Source organism: Onychomys torridus, chromosome 1 (genome assembly GCF_903995425.1).
Source record: "Onychomys torridus chromosome 1, mOncTor1.1, whole genome shotgun sequence".
Lineage (NCBI taxonomy): Eukaryota > Metazoa > Chordata > Mammalia > Rodentia > Cricetidae > Onychomys > Onychomys torridus.
In genome coordinates this window covers 131,912,292-131,928,790 of record NC_050443.1, presented here as the reverse complement: position 1 = coordinate 131,928,790, position 16,499 = coordinate 131,912,292, and the positions used below count along the sequence as shown (strand labels likewise).

At 38.8% G+C, this 16,499-nt stretch overlaps 1 protein-coding gene across 1 annotated transcript; it reads right to left on the bottom strand.

Annotated features, from left to right (window-relative positions):
• Window positions 1-476: 476 nt before the first annotated feature.
• Window positions 477-1,403, bottom strand: LOC118595126 (olfactory receptor 5B12-like). Its single transcript, XM_036205368.1, has one exon. The coding sequence runs from the start codon at window positions 1,401-1,403 to the stop codon at window positions 477-479; it is 927 nt and encodes a 308-aa protein (XP_036061261.1).
• Window positions 1,404-16,499: the final 15,096 nt, after the last annotated feature.

Genomic DNA, 16,499 nt, shown 5'->3' with positions numbered 1-16,499 from the left:
TGGTATCTATAGTGGGTTTGTGGCTTTCACACACACACACACACACACACACACACACACACACACACACACACACACACACACACACACACACACACACACACTCATGAGCAACAAAAAAGAAGTGTAATTTCAAAAATATCAGATATTTTAAACTTTAATAATTAAAAATATAACTGGCATGAGAGATTAGGGTAAAAGAAGGTGATACCAATAGTGTTGAACACTATAATCCTGGCAGTAAATAGCATTATAATCTTGATTTTAAAATTGAATTGCTTATTATTTATGCAATACATCAACAATTTACTCTAAACTACTCATGCCTGAAAAATAAAAATAGAGATACCATGTGTAAAGGAATATCAAAAGGAATATAGATGAAACAATTTAAGAAAAATTACTACAAGACAATAGATATCAAATGGAAGTTTCCATAATTTAAAATCAATTTGTAATTAATTGACTTAGCCCAATTATGACTTTGAATTTCCCACAACCTTCTTGAATGCACTCTTGACCTCTTTGTTCCTCAGGCTGTAGACAAGAGGGTTCAGCATGGGGATAACCATGGTGTAAAACACAGAGGCGATTTTGTCAGTGTCCATGGAGTGACTGGAGTTGGGCTGTAAGTACATGAAGATGATTGTTCCAAAAAAGATGGACACAGTGGTGAGGTGTGATGCACAGGTGGAAATGGCCTTCTTTCGGCCCTCAGCAGAACGCATCCTCAGAATAGTGATGAAAATAAGCAGGTAAGTGTTTGAGATAATCAACAGAGTGAAAACGATATCAAATAAAGCCAATGTAAAAGTTACAATCTCATTTACATGGATATCAGAACAAGAAAGAGCCAGCAGTGGAGGTATGTCACAGAAGAAGTGGTTAATCACATTAGAATGACAGAAGGAGAGGTGGAAGGTGAAGGCAACATGGATGGAGGATTGTAGAAATCCACTCATATAGGAGACAGTTACCAGTCGAACACACATGGAACTTGTCATGGTGGTAGAGTAATGCAGTGGTTTGCATACTGCTGCATGACGATCAAAGGCCATTGAGGACAGGATGAAACATTCTGTAATAGCAAAGGCTACAAAGAAGAACAACTGGGCAGCACATGCATTGTAGGATATGATCTTACCTCCTGTGAGAAACCCTTCCATTACCTTAGGAGTGACTGCTGAGGCATAAACACAGTCCACCAGGGAGAGGTTACTGAGGAAAAAATACATGGGAGTATGGAGTCGGGAATCCAGCAGAATTAACACAATCATTCCAAGGTTCCCAACTAATGTGATCAAATAAATGATCATGAAAATGATAAATAAAGGGATCTGCAGCTCTGGGGCATCTGTTAAGCCCAAAAGAATAAATTCAGTTGCCTCTGAAATGTTCTCCATTAAAGTCCTTTGGATCTTGCCATGACATGTACCTACAACAAGATGAGTAAACATTATAGTCGTTGAACTTGACCCTGATATCTGAAGTATGAGCCATTTCTTGTGCCTAGCTTCATCTTTCTGTCTAGTGTGGAGCTGTATGAAAGATGACCTGAGTACTGGGTAGAGACAGGCAGTGTGTTCAGATCTAGTACTGCAGATGAGAACTGAAATTTCTTTGTTCACAGAAACTGCCACAGGTGGTTCATAATGTTTCTGTGAGGTTTACTTTCATTTACTGGTATATATTCTATACTACTCTTAATACAGTGTTCATTGTTACTACAGTAACGTCTGCTGGCATTCTTGTCTAGAATGTACAATGAAAGTTAAATCAGCAGAAAGCACAAAGTAGAGGCATGTTGTCATGCCCTATTTTTCCATGACAAACTGGCAGTGCATTTTCCATCTCTAATAAATATCTCACCATCTGTAAGGTATCTAAGACCAAGGACTCTGTTCTAGGGATAAGAAGCTATTTCTCTATATCATGAAAGCATTCTTAGTTGGATGTTTGTTTTTAAATATTGGAACATTCAAGAGATTGAGTGTTCGATGGGTTATATTCTTGATGAAATCTTACTATATTTCATCAAATGAAAAAGCAAAGAAGCAGTATTTAAATATTAGAACTAACAGTTTTACTGTTTTATCTTATCATCCTGATATTCATTTTTCCTGTAAACTGAATGCTTTTTATTTCCTACCATCAACACATCGTTGTTTTATTTGTGTTTGGGGAGAAAATAAGGAAAGATGGAAGAGGGGAGAAAAATAGAGAAGATGTAAGAATTATTCTCATCTTTGCCTATATACCTGCTGTCCTGACCAAATCATATTATATTATAAATCTAGTTGTATTCAACTGCACAGTGGCTCAGGTGACAAAGAGTCTTACTACTGTTCTTAGAGTACAAAAGGATGTCTCCACCTAAAGAAACCTCTGGTGCTGGAATGTTGATTGTACCCATTCCTCTAAACCACTTCATATTTAATGTAGGAAGTGATTCAGACTTGTCATTAAGAATAGCCAAAGTAAAATTAATTTGTTTCTATATTTATGATCTCCCTATCTTTTCTTGAGTATAACCTCCACCATAATTATTTCTAAAACATACCTGATGGTCCAGAGAGAAGAAATTTTAGTTCTATAGGGCACCATAGTAGAGTTGGAATAACAGGGAACCAAAAAGGAGGAAACACATAGAAAAGTATGGCCTTAGTAAGGATGTTTAATCATTCTGGGCATTAGTCACCCACACCCTCTTTTTTGTTTGTTTTTAGTTTTTATTTGTAAGATAAAAATGGTTAGAAATGCTATGCTTTCTTGTAACTGGCTATACATATTTTAACTAGCTAATCAAATAAATTGTGCCCTAGGAAATAAGGCTACCAAATACTAGGTATGGAAAAACCCTCACATCCATATCATTGGTTCAGACAATTCTCTTTTCCCACCTGTTGTGACTCCTCTTTCCAATTTGTGGAGCTTTGCTGTGGACCAGAGTCTGGGCTTGTGTTCTTGCTAATATCAAGTTAGTGATGTAATCTTTGCACACATCTCAAGGGAGGCAGTACATGTCACTGAAAACCTCTAGAGTCTTATGATTTCATATTGGCCTGTTAATCTGACCTTGATGGAGACAGAGGAAGGTACATTGTCTGCATTTGGATAAAAAGTGTTTATGGGGGCATGGGTGGATAGAAGTTTGAAAAATAGACCCTGTCTCTGAGTGACAGACTAGTTAGGCAACAAAAATTAATTTTTGTTCTTAACTAAAATCTCTGGGTATGCACGTCAGCTTTCTGTTACTAGGATTTCTGTATAAAGGCTTTGTTGTGAGCCATGACATACTGTGAACTTAAAAACTCTAAGAAATGAGCCTGAGATTGGCCCAATATAAAAGAATTTGGATAGTATGTCAAGCACTGAGATATATTACTAATGCTGAAAAAGAAGACCCAAATCACATTATGAAAATTAAGTGCTTTCTCTGTCATTAAAGAATAAATTCTTTCTCTTCAAACATGTTTTAAAGATAGAAGTGATGTTTAAGAAAATCCTATATTATTTTATGAATTACATAAAGAATAGGAATAATATGAGGGCTTAGATATTCAAAGACGTATTGTATAATAAAAATCCCAAAGAAGCAGAATTTAAGGTATATAGAGTTGTGATTTATATCAACCTATGGTCAATGCTTTACTAAACATTAAAAAAATGAAAATATTTCCAACAAGACAAGGCATGAAACAATATTGTCTGCACTCTCAGCTTTTGTGCAGTCTAAATTGAAAGCCTTTCCTATAATCAGATAGATAAAAAGATTCCCCACAACTGTTGGAAAGGTCTTAGAACTTATAAAGACCTTAATCATATAATGGTATAAGTAATCTACACAAAGTAACTTTTATATGTAATGAACAAGCTGCAAAAGATACCAAGAAAAACATTCTTTAAAATTAAAAAAAAATCTGGAAATTAATGTAGCCAAGGAAGTGAACAAAATCTATGTTGAAAGTTTACAACACTTAAGAAATAAATTATTTGATAATTTCCCAAACAAATAAATTCACAAATCCTGGGTTAGAAGATCTACACAAAATTCAAAGAGAAGATATTTTAAAACTCCTTGTTGGATATTGTCATCGTGAAAGCAGGTAAATAAGAAAATGGGAAGACTTATTAGGTGCTAGAGAGACAGAAACACACAAGGTAAAAATAACATTGCCCAGATTATGACAGGCTTTACAGACAGTTCAGCAGGACCTTCAGAAGGCTGTTGTGATATAAACACTAATCATGATCCTAGGACCCATATTAAATACCATTTAACCACTCTGAAACAAAGGTGTAAGCCTTAGTAATCATTCCTTCACATCTCAGCACTCACTGTCCTTGTGCATACTATTCATTATTATTAAGAGTCTGAAATCTTTGCAAAAAAGTTCACTTTGAATGCAAAAGGATACTCATCCCATGAGTTAGCCAGAACTGAATTTCTCAGCATAAATTGATGAGGAGTTTCCATAAATAAATGTCAAGTCATGGTATAGATTGCAGAGGTTTTTCAAGCTGAGAAACAACATTTAGGAGTCATACATTACTCAAATGGCATTACTCAGGCAATTGTTTGACTATTCCATCTAGTTTCCTGTATACCTTTCCAGATTAAGCAAGAGATTCAGCACAGATACAAATTACTGTATAGTGTAGGACTGTATTGGATTCATTCCTGTTTAACCATCCCATTCCTATAGCTACTAATGTTTTTATTACTTTAAAAATAAACTATCTCAGCTCAAACAAAGATTATGTACTTATCATAAAAATATTTCCCCCATAAACTGAAGTCTTTCCTAAAGAGGTCTTATAAGGTTATTTAAAATTTTGATTTTTCTCAAATGCCTTTTCTGCATCTAGTGAGATGATCATGTGTTTTTTTTTTCCTTTCAGTTTGTTTATATGGTATATTGCATTGACGGACTTTCGTATGTTGATCCACACTTGCATCCGTGGGATGAAGCCTACTTGATCATGGTGGATAATTGTTTTGATGTGTTCTTGGACTCTGTTTGCCAGCATTTTAGTGAGTACTTTTGCATCAATGTTCATGAGGGAGATGGGTCTGTAGTTCTCTTTCTTTGTTGCATCTTTGTTTGGTTTAGGAATCAGGGTAATTGTAGACTCATAGAAGGAGTTTGGTAATATACCTTCTGCTTGTATTGTTTGGAACAATTTAAAGAGTATTGGTATTGTCTTCTTTGAAGATCTGGTAGAATTATGCAGTGCAGAAAAGGCATTTGACAAAATCCAACACCCCTTCATGATAAAGGTCTTGGGGAAATCAGGAATACAGGGAACGAAGCTAAACATAATAAAGGCACTATGCAGCAAGACAACAGCCAACATCAAAGTAAATGAAGAGAAACTCAAAGCAATACCACTAAAATCAGGAACAAGGCAAGGCTGTCCCCTCTCCCCATACTTATTCAATATAGTACTTGAAGTTCTAGCCAGAGCTGTAAGACAACATAAGGAGATTAGTGGGATCCAAATTGGAAAGGAAGAAGTAAAGCTCTCCCTATTTGCAGAAGACATGATGGTATACATGAGTGACCTCAAAAATTCAACCAAGGAACTGATTCAGCTAATAAAAAACCTACAGCAACATAGCAGGATACAAGACAACTCAAAAAAAATCAGTAGCCCTCCTATATACAATAGAAAAACAGGCTGAGAAGGAAATCAGAGATACATCACCCTTTACAATAGCCACAAATGATATAAAATACCTTGGGGTTACTCTAACTAAGCATGTGAAGGACCTATATGACAAGAACTTTAAGTCCCTGAAAAACGAAATTGAAGAAGATGTCAGAAATGGAAAGACCTACCATGCTCATGGATAGGCAGGATTAACATAGTAAAAATGGAGATCTTACCTAAAGCAATCTACAGATTCAATGCAATCACCATCAAATTACCAACACAATTCTTCACAGATATGGAAAGAATAATACTCAACTTCATATGGAAAAACAAAAAACCCAGGATAGCCAAAAGAATCCTACACAATAAAACAACTTCTGGAGGCATCACAACCCCCAACCTCAAGCTCTACTATAGAACTACCATAACAAAAACAGCTTGCTACTGGCATAAAAACCAACATGTGAACCAATGGAATCAAATTGAAGACCTTGATATTAACCTGCATACCTATGAACAAATAATTTTTGACAAAGAAGCCAAAAATGTACAATGGGAAAAAGAAAGCATCTTCAACAAATGGTGCTGGCATAACTGGATGTCAATGTGTAGATGGCTGAAAATAGATCCATATCTGTCACCATGCACAAAACTTAAATCAAAGTGGGACAAAGACCTCAAGATAAATCCAGTTACTCTGAACCTGATAGAAGAGAAAGTAGGAAGTACTCTTGAATGCATTGGCACCAGAGAGCACCTTCTAAATTTAACACCAGTAGCACAGACACTGAGTGAAAAAAATCAATCAATGAGACCTGTTGAAACTGAAAAGCTTTTGTAGAGCAAAGGATATGGTCAACAAGACAAAGCAACAGCTTACATAATGGGAAAAGGTCTTCACCAACCCCACATCTGACAGAGGGCTGAAATCCAGAATATATAAAGATCTCAAGAAATTAGACATCAAAATGCCCAACAGTCCAATTAAGAAATGGGCTATTGAACTAAACAGAATTATCAACAGAGGAAGCTCAAATGGCTGAAAGACATTTAATAAATTGCTCAACATCCCTAATTATCTGGGAAATACAAATCAAAACGACTCTGAGATACCACCTTACACCTGTCAGAGTGGCTAAGATAAAAACACAGAAGACAGCTTATGCTGGAGAGGATGTGGAGCAAGGGGAACTCTCCTCCACTTCTGGTGGGAATGCAAGCTTGTGAAGCCACTTTGGAAATCAATATGGCACTTCCTTAGCAAATTTGGAATCCATCTCCCCCAAGACCCAGCTGTAGCACTCTTGGGCATATACCCAAGGAATTATCAATCATACCACAAGGGCATTTGCTCAGCTATGTTCATATCAGCATTGTTTGTAATACGCAGAACCTGGAAACAATCTAGATGCCCTTCAACTGAAGAATGGATAAAGAAAATATGGTACATATACACAATGGAGTACTACAGAAGAGAAGGGGGAAAGTGGGGGTATGGGCAGGAGGGAGGAGGACAGGGGATCCCATGGCTGATATGTAAAATTAAAACACAAATATATAATAAATAAAGGGAAAAAAGAAATTTTCTACTCACTCCAAATGCTATCCACAGACCCCTCCTCCCTCCTCTACCTCCAGCCCTCCTTCCTAAGCTACACTGCTTTCTCATATACCCCAAATTGAGATCTCCCATAGGTAGTCAGCAAAGCCCAGCACACTGAGGCTATGCAGGTCCAAGCCCCTTCCCACTGCGCAAAGGGTGCGCAAGGTGTCACACCATATGCACCACATTCCAGATGCCTGACCATAGACCAAGGACAGATCCCTATCCCCCTGCCTGGGGGCCCCCCAAACAGTTTGAGCCAAACGACCATCTTCTGTATCCAGAGAGACTAGTCCAGTCCCAAGGGGGTTCTACAGTTTATGAACTTCCACTAGTATTGCCAATCATCTCTGCATGTCCTCCCATCATGACCTCGACATACCTTGCCTAAGGTATCTCTCCTCTCTCTCATCAATTGGATTCCTGGAGCTCAGCCTGGTGCCTGCCCATGGATCTCTGTATCTGCCTCCATCTGGCACTGGACAAAAGCTCTATGATGACAGTTAGGTTATTTGATCACCAGAGTAGACTGGTCCAAGCACCCTCTAGATCACTGCCAGCAAAAAAAGTGGAGTCAACCTTGGGAATTCCTGAGAACCTCCCCAGCACCCTGCTTCTTCCTACTCCCATGAGGTCCTCATATATCATGGTACCTTCCTCCCTGCCCTCCCACTCTGTCCATCTTCCAGCTTGACTCTCCCATTTCCCTATATTCTCACCCCCCTCTCCTTGCCATCTGTCACCCCCACCCCTAGTACTCCCCTGTAGATCTCTTCCACTTCTCCTTCACAGGATCATCCATGTGTCCCTCCTAGGGTGTTTTCCTGTTACCTAGACTCTCTGGAGTTGTGGATTGCAGTCTGGCCATCCCTTCCCTCCCATTTAGTATCCACTTAAGAGTGAGTACATACTGTGTTTGTCTTTCTGAGTCTTGGTTACCTCAATCAAGATAATATTTTCTAGATCCATCCATTTGCCTGCAAATTTGTTGATATCATTGTTTTTTTTTACTGCTGAGTAGAATTCCATTGTGTATATGTGCCATATTTTCTTTATCCATTCTTCAGTTGAGGGAAACTAGGTTTTTTCCAGGTTCTTGCTATTACTAATAATGCTAATATGAACATAGCTGAGCAAATGCCCTTATGGTATGATTGAGCAATCCTTGGGTATATGCCTGAGAGGTATAACTGGGTCTTGAGGAAGACTTCTCTTTATTGTGTTTTATGGTGATTATTTCATGAAGAATATTCACCTCTATTTCAGGAGAATTCAGCATGTATTGATGTATTGTGTTTGATACTTTTTACACAAATAATATCTAGCAACTCATTATGTAATGTTTTTGTTTTTTAGAACTTTATTTCAATGTAACTATATACATAAGAAATATACTCATATTGGTTAATAGAATGCAATTATGTTTAACTTATCCTATACAGTCTTAACCAGAAACTTAGTACATGGTTTAAATTTTCAAAAAAACAAAAACAAAAACTGCAATCTGGTTTATTTCTATCTATTACAAATATATAAAAGACCCACCATCAATGCTGCTGACAGCAGCAGAACTTGAAAATTATACCTTTGGTTTGCTTCAGAAAGGAACACATATTGCACTGTAATGTAGTTGGAGAGCTTCTCAAGGTGTCACCAAGCCCCCGCGGTCCCATAACCCACATATAAAATAATCATAGGGACACTTATATTATTTAAACTGCTTGGCCATTAGCTCAGGCCTACCATTGTCTAGCTCTTACTCTTATATTTAGCCCATTTCTATTAATCTATACTTTGCCACTTGGCTCATGGCTTACCAGTACCTTACATCTTGTCATGGCTGTGGCTGGCAGTCTATCTCCTCAGCCTTCCTGTTCCCAGCCTTCTCCTCTTCCTTGTCCCATCTACCTTTTCCTTCCTGCCTGGCTACTGGCCAATCAGTGCTTTATTTATTTTAACCAGTCAGAGCAACACACTTGACATACAGAACATCCCATAGCACTTCACCTTTTCTTTTTTTTGTTAAAGCAAGGTTTTAACTTTTATATAGTAAAATTTCAGAAAATAAAACAATTATCAAGATAGAATTACAGTTACAATATTAAAGAAGATATCCTGGGCTGGAGAGATGGCTCAGCCATTAAAGGCTAGGCTCACAACCAAATATATAAGAAGATATCCTATCAATCCTATATTTATGAGTCTAAGGTTTTATATCTAACTCATCTTTTATCATAACAGGAAATTAGAACTATCTAGTCTTCAACCATATCAGAGACCTCAGAAGGTTATAATATTACCTGCGAACCAGGAGAAGGATGCAAGCAACTTTCAGGAGTCTTGCACTGTAGTAGGAATCATAAAAGGTCTTATTAATGAAACCAAACCTGAAGCCAGTTATTGGGGTGAATGCTGGAAGATCAGAGACACAGAACAAGCCACAGCTATCTCACCTTGCTAGTTCCTCAGGTGATCCTGATTCCTCAGGCTGGAAGCTTCTGAGTCCTCCTCCACATAAATCTCAGCTGAACTGTGTTGTTCCAAAGCCTGAACGCTTAACCAACCAAATGCTTAACTAACTACATGCTTTTACTCACTCTGGTGCCTGGTTTTCTTGTCTTATATATCTTTCTACTTACTGCATTATTCCCTGGGATTAAAGACTGGGTTCCTGGGATTAAAGGTGTGGGTCACCATGCTTAGCTGTTTCTAAAGTGGCCTTGAACTCAGAGATCAGGCTAGCTCTGCCTCCCAAATGCTGGGATTAAAGGAGTGCACTACCACCACCCAACTTCTGTTATGGCTTGCTCTGACCCATATTCTAGCCACCATTTTGGCTTTGTTCTAGTGGCTGTCTGCTCTCTGACCCCAGATAAGTTTATTTTGGGGTACACACAGTATTTCAGGCAACACAATACCCACCACATTGCAGGTTAGACAGAGATAGCTGGCAGCCTGGACAGTCAACTAATGTTCATTTGTAAAGTTGGGGCATTTGTCTTCAGCCCACAGGGCTAGAGTCTCTCAGTCACTTCTCTCAGTTTCCTGTAGAATGTCTGGGAGTTTCTTCTGCAAAGCAGGAACCTGAAGGACCATTTTGTTAAGCAAAGTTTAGTGGTCACCTTTCTATGGGTCCTGCATGTCCAGTCGATCAAGCAGTCCAGGCAAGGACAGTTTCTTGCCCAATGGCTATTTTTGCCAAGGTGAAGATAAGATATGAAGTGTCTTCAATGCCCATCCTCCTCTCTGAAGTAAATCGGTGTTGCCATGAGCAGACATGTCTCACTGTCCAGAAAGTCTAAATTTTAAAAATATTTTAAATGCCATATTCTGTAGGTCTTCGAAGTATTTGAAGATTACCTATCTCTCTGAAATATCTCTGTGTATCCCTAAAAGAATTAACTGACATGGCTATGAGTATGATTATCATAGATGAATAATTATTAATCTATTTTTAATTATCCATTACAATTTTGACTGAGCTATACAAACATAATACCTTAAACAAGAGTAGAAATACACACAATATAACAAAATTAACTTTAAGTTTGTATCAATAGACTAATATCTATACCCATGTAAAATATTTTAAATAAGTTGTTCTTTAGAAGTAAGTTCCTTAATCTACCCTTTCATATTATTATATCTATATCATATCCCCTTTTCTTCTTTAGAAAGAGATTGCATTTATAATCAACCTGTTTTAAATAAAAATATTGGTTTTTCTCTGCCCCATACCATAGGGCTCTTCTGATTTGGGACATAAGAATATCTTAACCTTTTATTTTAACAATATGCCTGGGTTTAGAGAAGGAGTGAGCCAATTCCATCTCCAAAGCAAGCTGGGAATTTGAGCATAGTTTGTCTTACTACTTCCTATTGGAGGGGTGCACTGTATCTTATGGGGACACAAAGAAATTTTAGGATTATTGAGTAGTCTGTGAGAGTAAACTTCTGAACCAGTTGCCTTGAAACCATTCTGGATGTTGGATCATCTGGGCCATGGTGTCATTGGAGACCTTTCGGGTGGTCTTGGCTGATCAAACCTGATGTATCTTAATCTGGAACAAATCCATAGTCTCTGGCTTTCTGTGGAAACAAAAGCAGAGACTCCTTTCCAAAGCAACATATCCTTATATCCAAATTTTTAAGTCAAGGTACCTTTAAAATTTACATATTTGTTTAACTTAATAGCTTTTATGATCAAATCTTTTTGTGCAGTTAAATATCCCTAAGACAAGACAAACCAGATTCTCTATATAATATCCATCTTTGTAAGACTGAAACACCACTGTGACTGCTGGCTCCACCCACCTTAGCTTCCCAAAGTGGCGGTGGTACAGTTTACCGCCAGCTCTGGGTCTAGAGCCATGTGTACCATCAACTATCAGAAGTAGTTCTATCAAAGTACTGCATAGCCCAGAAACCTTTTTTTTTTTTTAAACTAGCAAAGGCTAAATCCACCAGGTAGCAGAGTAAAGTGCTGCTTGTAGATTCCTCATTCCCACCACACTGAGCCTACCATTTTCTAGCTCTTACTCTTATATTTAGCCCATTTCTATTAATCTATACGTTGCCACGTGGCTCATGGCTTACCAGTACCTTACATCTTGTCATGGCTGCAGCTGACAGTCTATCCCCTCAGCCTTCCTGTTTGCAGCTTTCTCCTCTTCCTTGTCCCATCTACCTTATCCTTTCATCCTGGCTACTGGCCAATCAGTATTTTATTTATTTTAGCCAATCAAAGCAACACATTTGACATACAGAACATACCACAGCACTGTAAAGTTTATAAAATTGGCACAAAACATTGTGGTAATGTTACAATACCAGTTTTAAGAGTTCGGTAACCAATGGGGAGCCTATGGGATACATGCAGAACTGTAAAAGCTATATCAGTTAGCCAGCTGTTTTTGAGTTACTTTTTAAAGTCATGAGGTCAACAACTTGGATTAGTATGCATGTAAGTGCTAATGCAAATTAAAGCCCAAATTGTCCTCAAGCAGTTCATTCTATGTTGACAATGAAAGAACACTTTGCAGGTTAGTATACTGTTACTGGTAAACTGAAATGCTGAAGAAACCCCTCCCACTTTTTCATTTTTTTGTAAAAATCAAGGTATATTCTAGGATTTCCTGGTTGACCTCAACAGATAAACTGAGATGATAGTCTTAGCTCAGAAATGATCTGGGCCAGAAAGTCCCATCTGGACCAGAAGTGAGTACCTGGGTTTACAGTCAGAGAGGCAACTGCCCATGAATCCCACCTCTGGGTGCCAGTCATTCCTGGAGGACCTGCCCAACGTGGGCCCAGTTTCTGGCCATTCCAGAGGCCCTACAGGAAGGCTCCCCTTTTCCAAAACTGCAGGCAGACCCTGCAGTCTCCACACCCTGCCCCCACACCCATTTGCCCTAGACCCCAGCCACTTACTGAGAATCAGAGACTAGCTCCCAGCTTCCATCCTACCTGGAACTCCCACCAGGACCAGAGGTGAGTGCCTAGGGTCATACCCAGAGAGGCCCTTACCTGGGTCACAGCCCAGGGCACAGACCACTCCAGGGAAGACCTGCCTAACTGGGCCCCAGGTTCTGGCCATAGGGCAGGACCCCCCATCCCACCGGGAAGTTTCCCTCTCACCAAAACCTCTGGTGAACCCTACAACATCCATGCCCTGCCACAACAACCATCTGCCAGAGACCCCAGCCACTTTGTGAGACTTAGAAACCAGCCCCCAGCTTCTATCCTGCCCCTGAACTCCCACCTGGACCAGAGGTGAGTGCCTGGGGTTGTAAGCAGAGAGGCAACCACCATTGCGTCCCACCCCTGGGCACCAGCCATCCCGGGAGGATCTGCCCAGCTTGGCCCCAGTTTATGGCCATTCCTAAGGCCCTATGAGAAGGCTCCCCATTTCCAAGACTGCAGGCAAACCCTGCAGTCTCCACACCCTGCCCCCACACCCATTTGCACAAGACTCCAGCCACTTCCTGAGACTCAGAGACCAGCACACAGCTCCTATCCGCCCCAGAACTCCCATCTGGACAAGAGGAGCTTCCATCAGGACAAGAGGAGCTCCAATCTGGACAACATAAGGAGACCCCAGAGACTTCCTGAGACTCAGAGTACAGGCCTCTGGCTCCTATGCGGCCAGCACTGTCATCTGGACCAGAGCTCCCATCTGGACCAGAGAGAGGCTCCTGAAATCTGTCAGGTCTCTCTGGACCAAGTACACTGATAAGACCAAGAACGAACCCAAGAGGAGATGGACAGATGCCAAGGCAGAAGTACATACAACAAAATAAAGACCAATACAGCATCACAAGAACCTAGCCCTTCTCTAACAGCTAGACCTGAACATCACAGAATGGAAAAAGAAGAAGAAGAAGAAAACAACCTTATAGGTAACATCATGCAGAGGCTAGAGCCTTACATAGAAGAAATAAAAAATAAAATGGAAGAACAGACAAAAAAATGGGAAGAACACTATAAAAAACTAGAGGAAAGGACAACTAAAGCAGAAGAAAGCAATAAATACTTGAAAGAAAATCATGAAAAAGCAAGGGACACAGTCCAAGACCTGAAGAGGGAAATAGAAAAAAAATGAAGAAGACACTAGCAGAAGGAATGCTGGAAGTAGAAAATCTGAGTAAATGAACAGGAACGTCAGATGCAAGTATAACTAACAGAATGCAAGAGATGGAAGATAGGATATGGAAGATATGGTGTTGAAGATATATTAAAAGAAATAGATTCATCAGTCAAAGAAAACAATAAAACCAACAAAGTCATGACCCAAAATGTCCAAGAAATTTGGTACACCATGAAATGACCAAACCTGTGTATAATAGGAATAGAGGAAGGAGAAGAGTACCAACTCAAAGGCAGAGAAAATATATTTAACAAGATCATAGAAGAAAACTTTCCCAACTTAAAGAAGGAAATGCCTATGTAGATACAAGAAGCCTATAGAACACCAAACCGACTAGACCTCCAAAAAGTTCCCCTCACCACATAATAATTAAATGACTAAACATACAGAATAAAGAAAGAATATTAAGGGGAGGAAAGGAAAAAGCCAAGTGACTTACAAAGGCAAACCCATCAAAATAACACCCAATTTCTCAATGGAGACTTTGAAGCCAGAAGGACCTAGACAGATATAATGCAGACACTAAGAGACCATGGATGCCATCCTAGGCTAATATACCCAGCAAAACTCTCAATCATCATAGATGGAGTGAACAAGATCTTCCAAGACAAAGCCAGATTTAAACAACACTTATCCACAAACACAACCCTACAGAAAGCAGTATAGAAGGAAATTTCCAACCTAAGGAAGGAAGATACAGCCATGAAAATGCAGGGAATAGATAACACCAGAGCAGTGAACCCCAAAGAAGAGAAGTACACACACACTACCACCAAAAAATAAAAATAATACCAGGAACGAACAATCACTGGTCATTAGTACCCTTAATATCAATGGACTTAATTCACCCATAAAAAGACACAGACTAACAGAATGGATATGAAAAAAGGATCCATCTTTCTGCTGGATACAAGAAACACCTAAAATTCAAAGACAGACCCCTCCTAAGAGTAAAATGCTGGGAAAAGAATTTCCAAACAAATGGTCTTAAGAAGCAAGCTGGTGTAGCCATCCTAATAGACAGCAAAATAGACTTCAAACTAAAATCAATCAAAAGAGATGATGGAGGACATTCCATATTCATCACAGGAAAGATCCACCAAGATGAAGTTTTAATTCTGAACATTTATGCCCCAAACACAAGGGCACCCACATATGTAAAAGAAACATTACTAAAGCTTAAATCACATATAAAACCCCACACATTAATAGTGGGAGACTTCAACACCACACTTTCACCTGTGGACAGATGTGCCAAATTGAAACTTAACAGAGACATAATGGACTTAACTGATGTTATGGATCAAATGGACTTAATCGATATCTACAGAACAGTCCACCCGAACAAAAAAGAATATTATTCTTCTCAGCACCACATGGAACTTTCTCTAAAATCGACCACATACTTGGCTACAAAGCAAATCTCAACAGATACAAAACAATTGGAATAACCTCCTGTGTTCTATTGGAACACCAAGGATTAAAGTTAGATTTGAACAACAGAAAAAACTACAGAAATCCTACAATCTCATGGAAACTGAATAATGCTCAACTGAATCACCAATGGGTTAAGGAAGAAATAAAGAAAGAGATTAAAGACTTCCTAGAGATCAATGAAAATGAATACACCACATACCCAAACTTATGGGACACTATGAAAGCAGTGCTAAGAGGGAAATTCATAGCACTAAATGCCCACACAAAGAAGCTGGAGAAATCTCACGCTAGTGACTTAACAGCACACCAAAAGCCCTTGAACAGGGAGAAGCAAGGACTCCCAGGAGGAACAGATTCCAGGAAATTATAAAATTGAGAGCTGAAATCAATAAAATAGAAATAAAGAGAACAATACAAAGGATTAATGAAAAAAAGAGTTGGTTGTTTGAGAAGATCAACAATATAGACAAGCTCTTATGCAAACTAACCAAAAGACAGAAAGGGAGCATCCAAATTAACAAAATCAGAAATGAAAAGGGGGACATAACAAAAGACAATGAGGAAATCCAGAGAATCATCAGGTTATACTTCAAAAACCTCTACTCCACAAAACTAGAAAATCTAAAAGAAATGGATAATTTTCTGGATAGGTACCACATACATAAGTTAAATCAAGACCAGATAAACCATTTAAATAGTCCAATAACCCATAAGGAAATAGAATCAGTCATTATAAGTATCCCAAGGAAAAATAGCCCAGGACCAGATGGTTTCACTGCAGAATTCTACCAGATCTTCAAAGAAGACTTAATACCAATACTCTTTAAGTTGTTCCAAAAATAGAAGCAGAAGGTATATTATCAAACTCCTTCTTTAAGACTACAATTACCCTGATCCTAAACCAAACAAAGATGCAAAAAAGAAAGAGAACTACAGACCAGTCTCCCTCATGAACATTGATGCAAAAATACTCAATAAAATACTGGCAGACAGACTTCAAGAACACATCAAAACAATTATCCACCATGATCAAGTAGGCTTCATCCCAGGGATGCAAGGGTGGTTCCACACAGGAAAGTCCATCAATGTAATACAGCATATAAACAAACTCAAAGAAAAAAAAACCACATGAACATCTCACTAGATGCAGAAAAG

Excerpts from the sequence above, each read along its gene's own strand:
- LOC118595126 (XM_036205368.1), bottom strand. The coding sequence starts at position 1,403 with ATGGAGAACATTTCAGAGGCAACTGAATTTATTCTTTTGGGCTTAACA.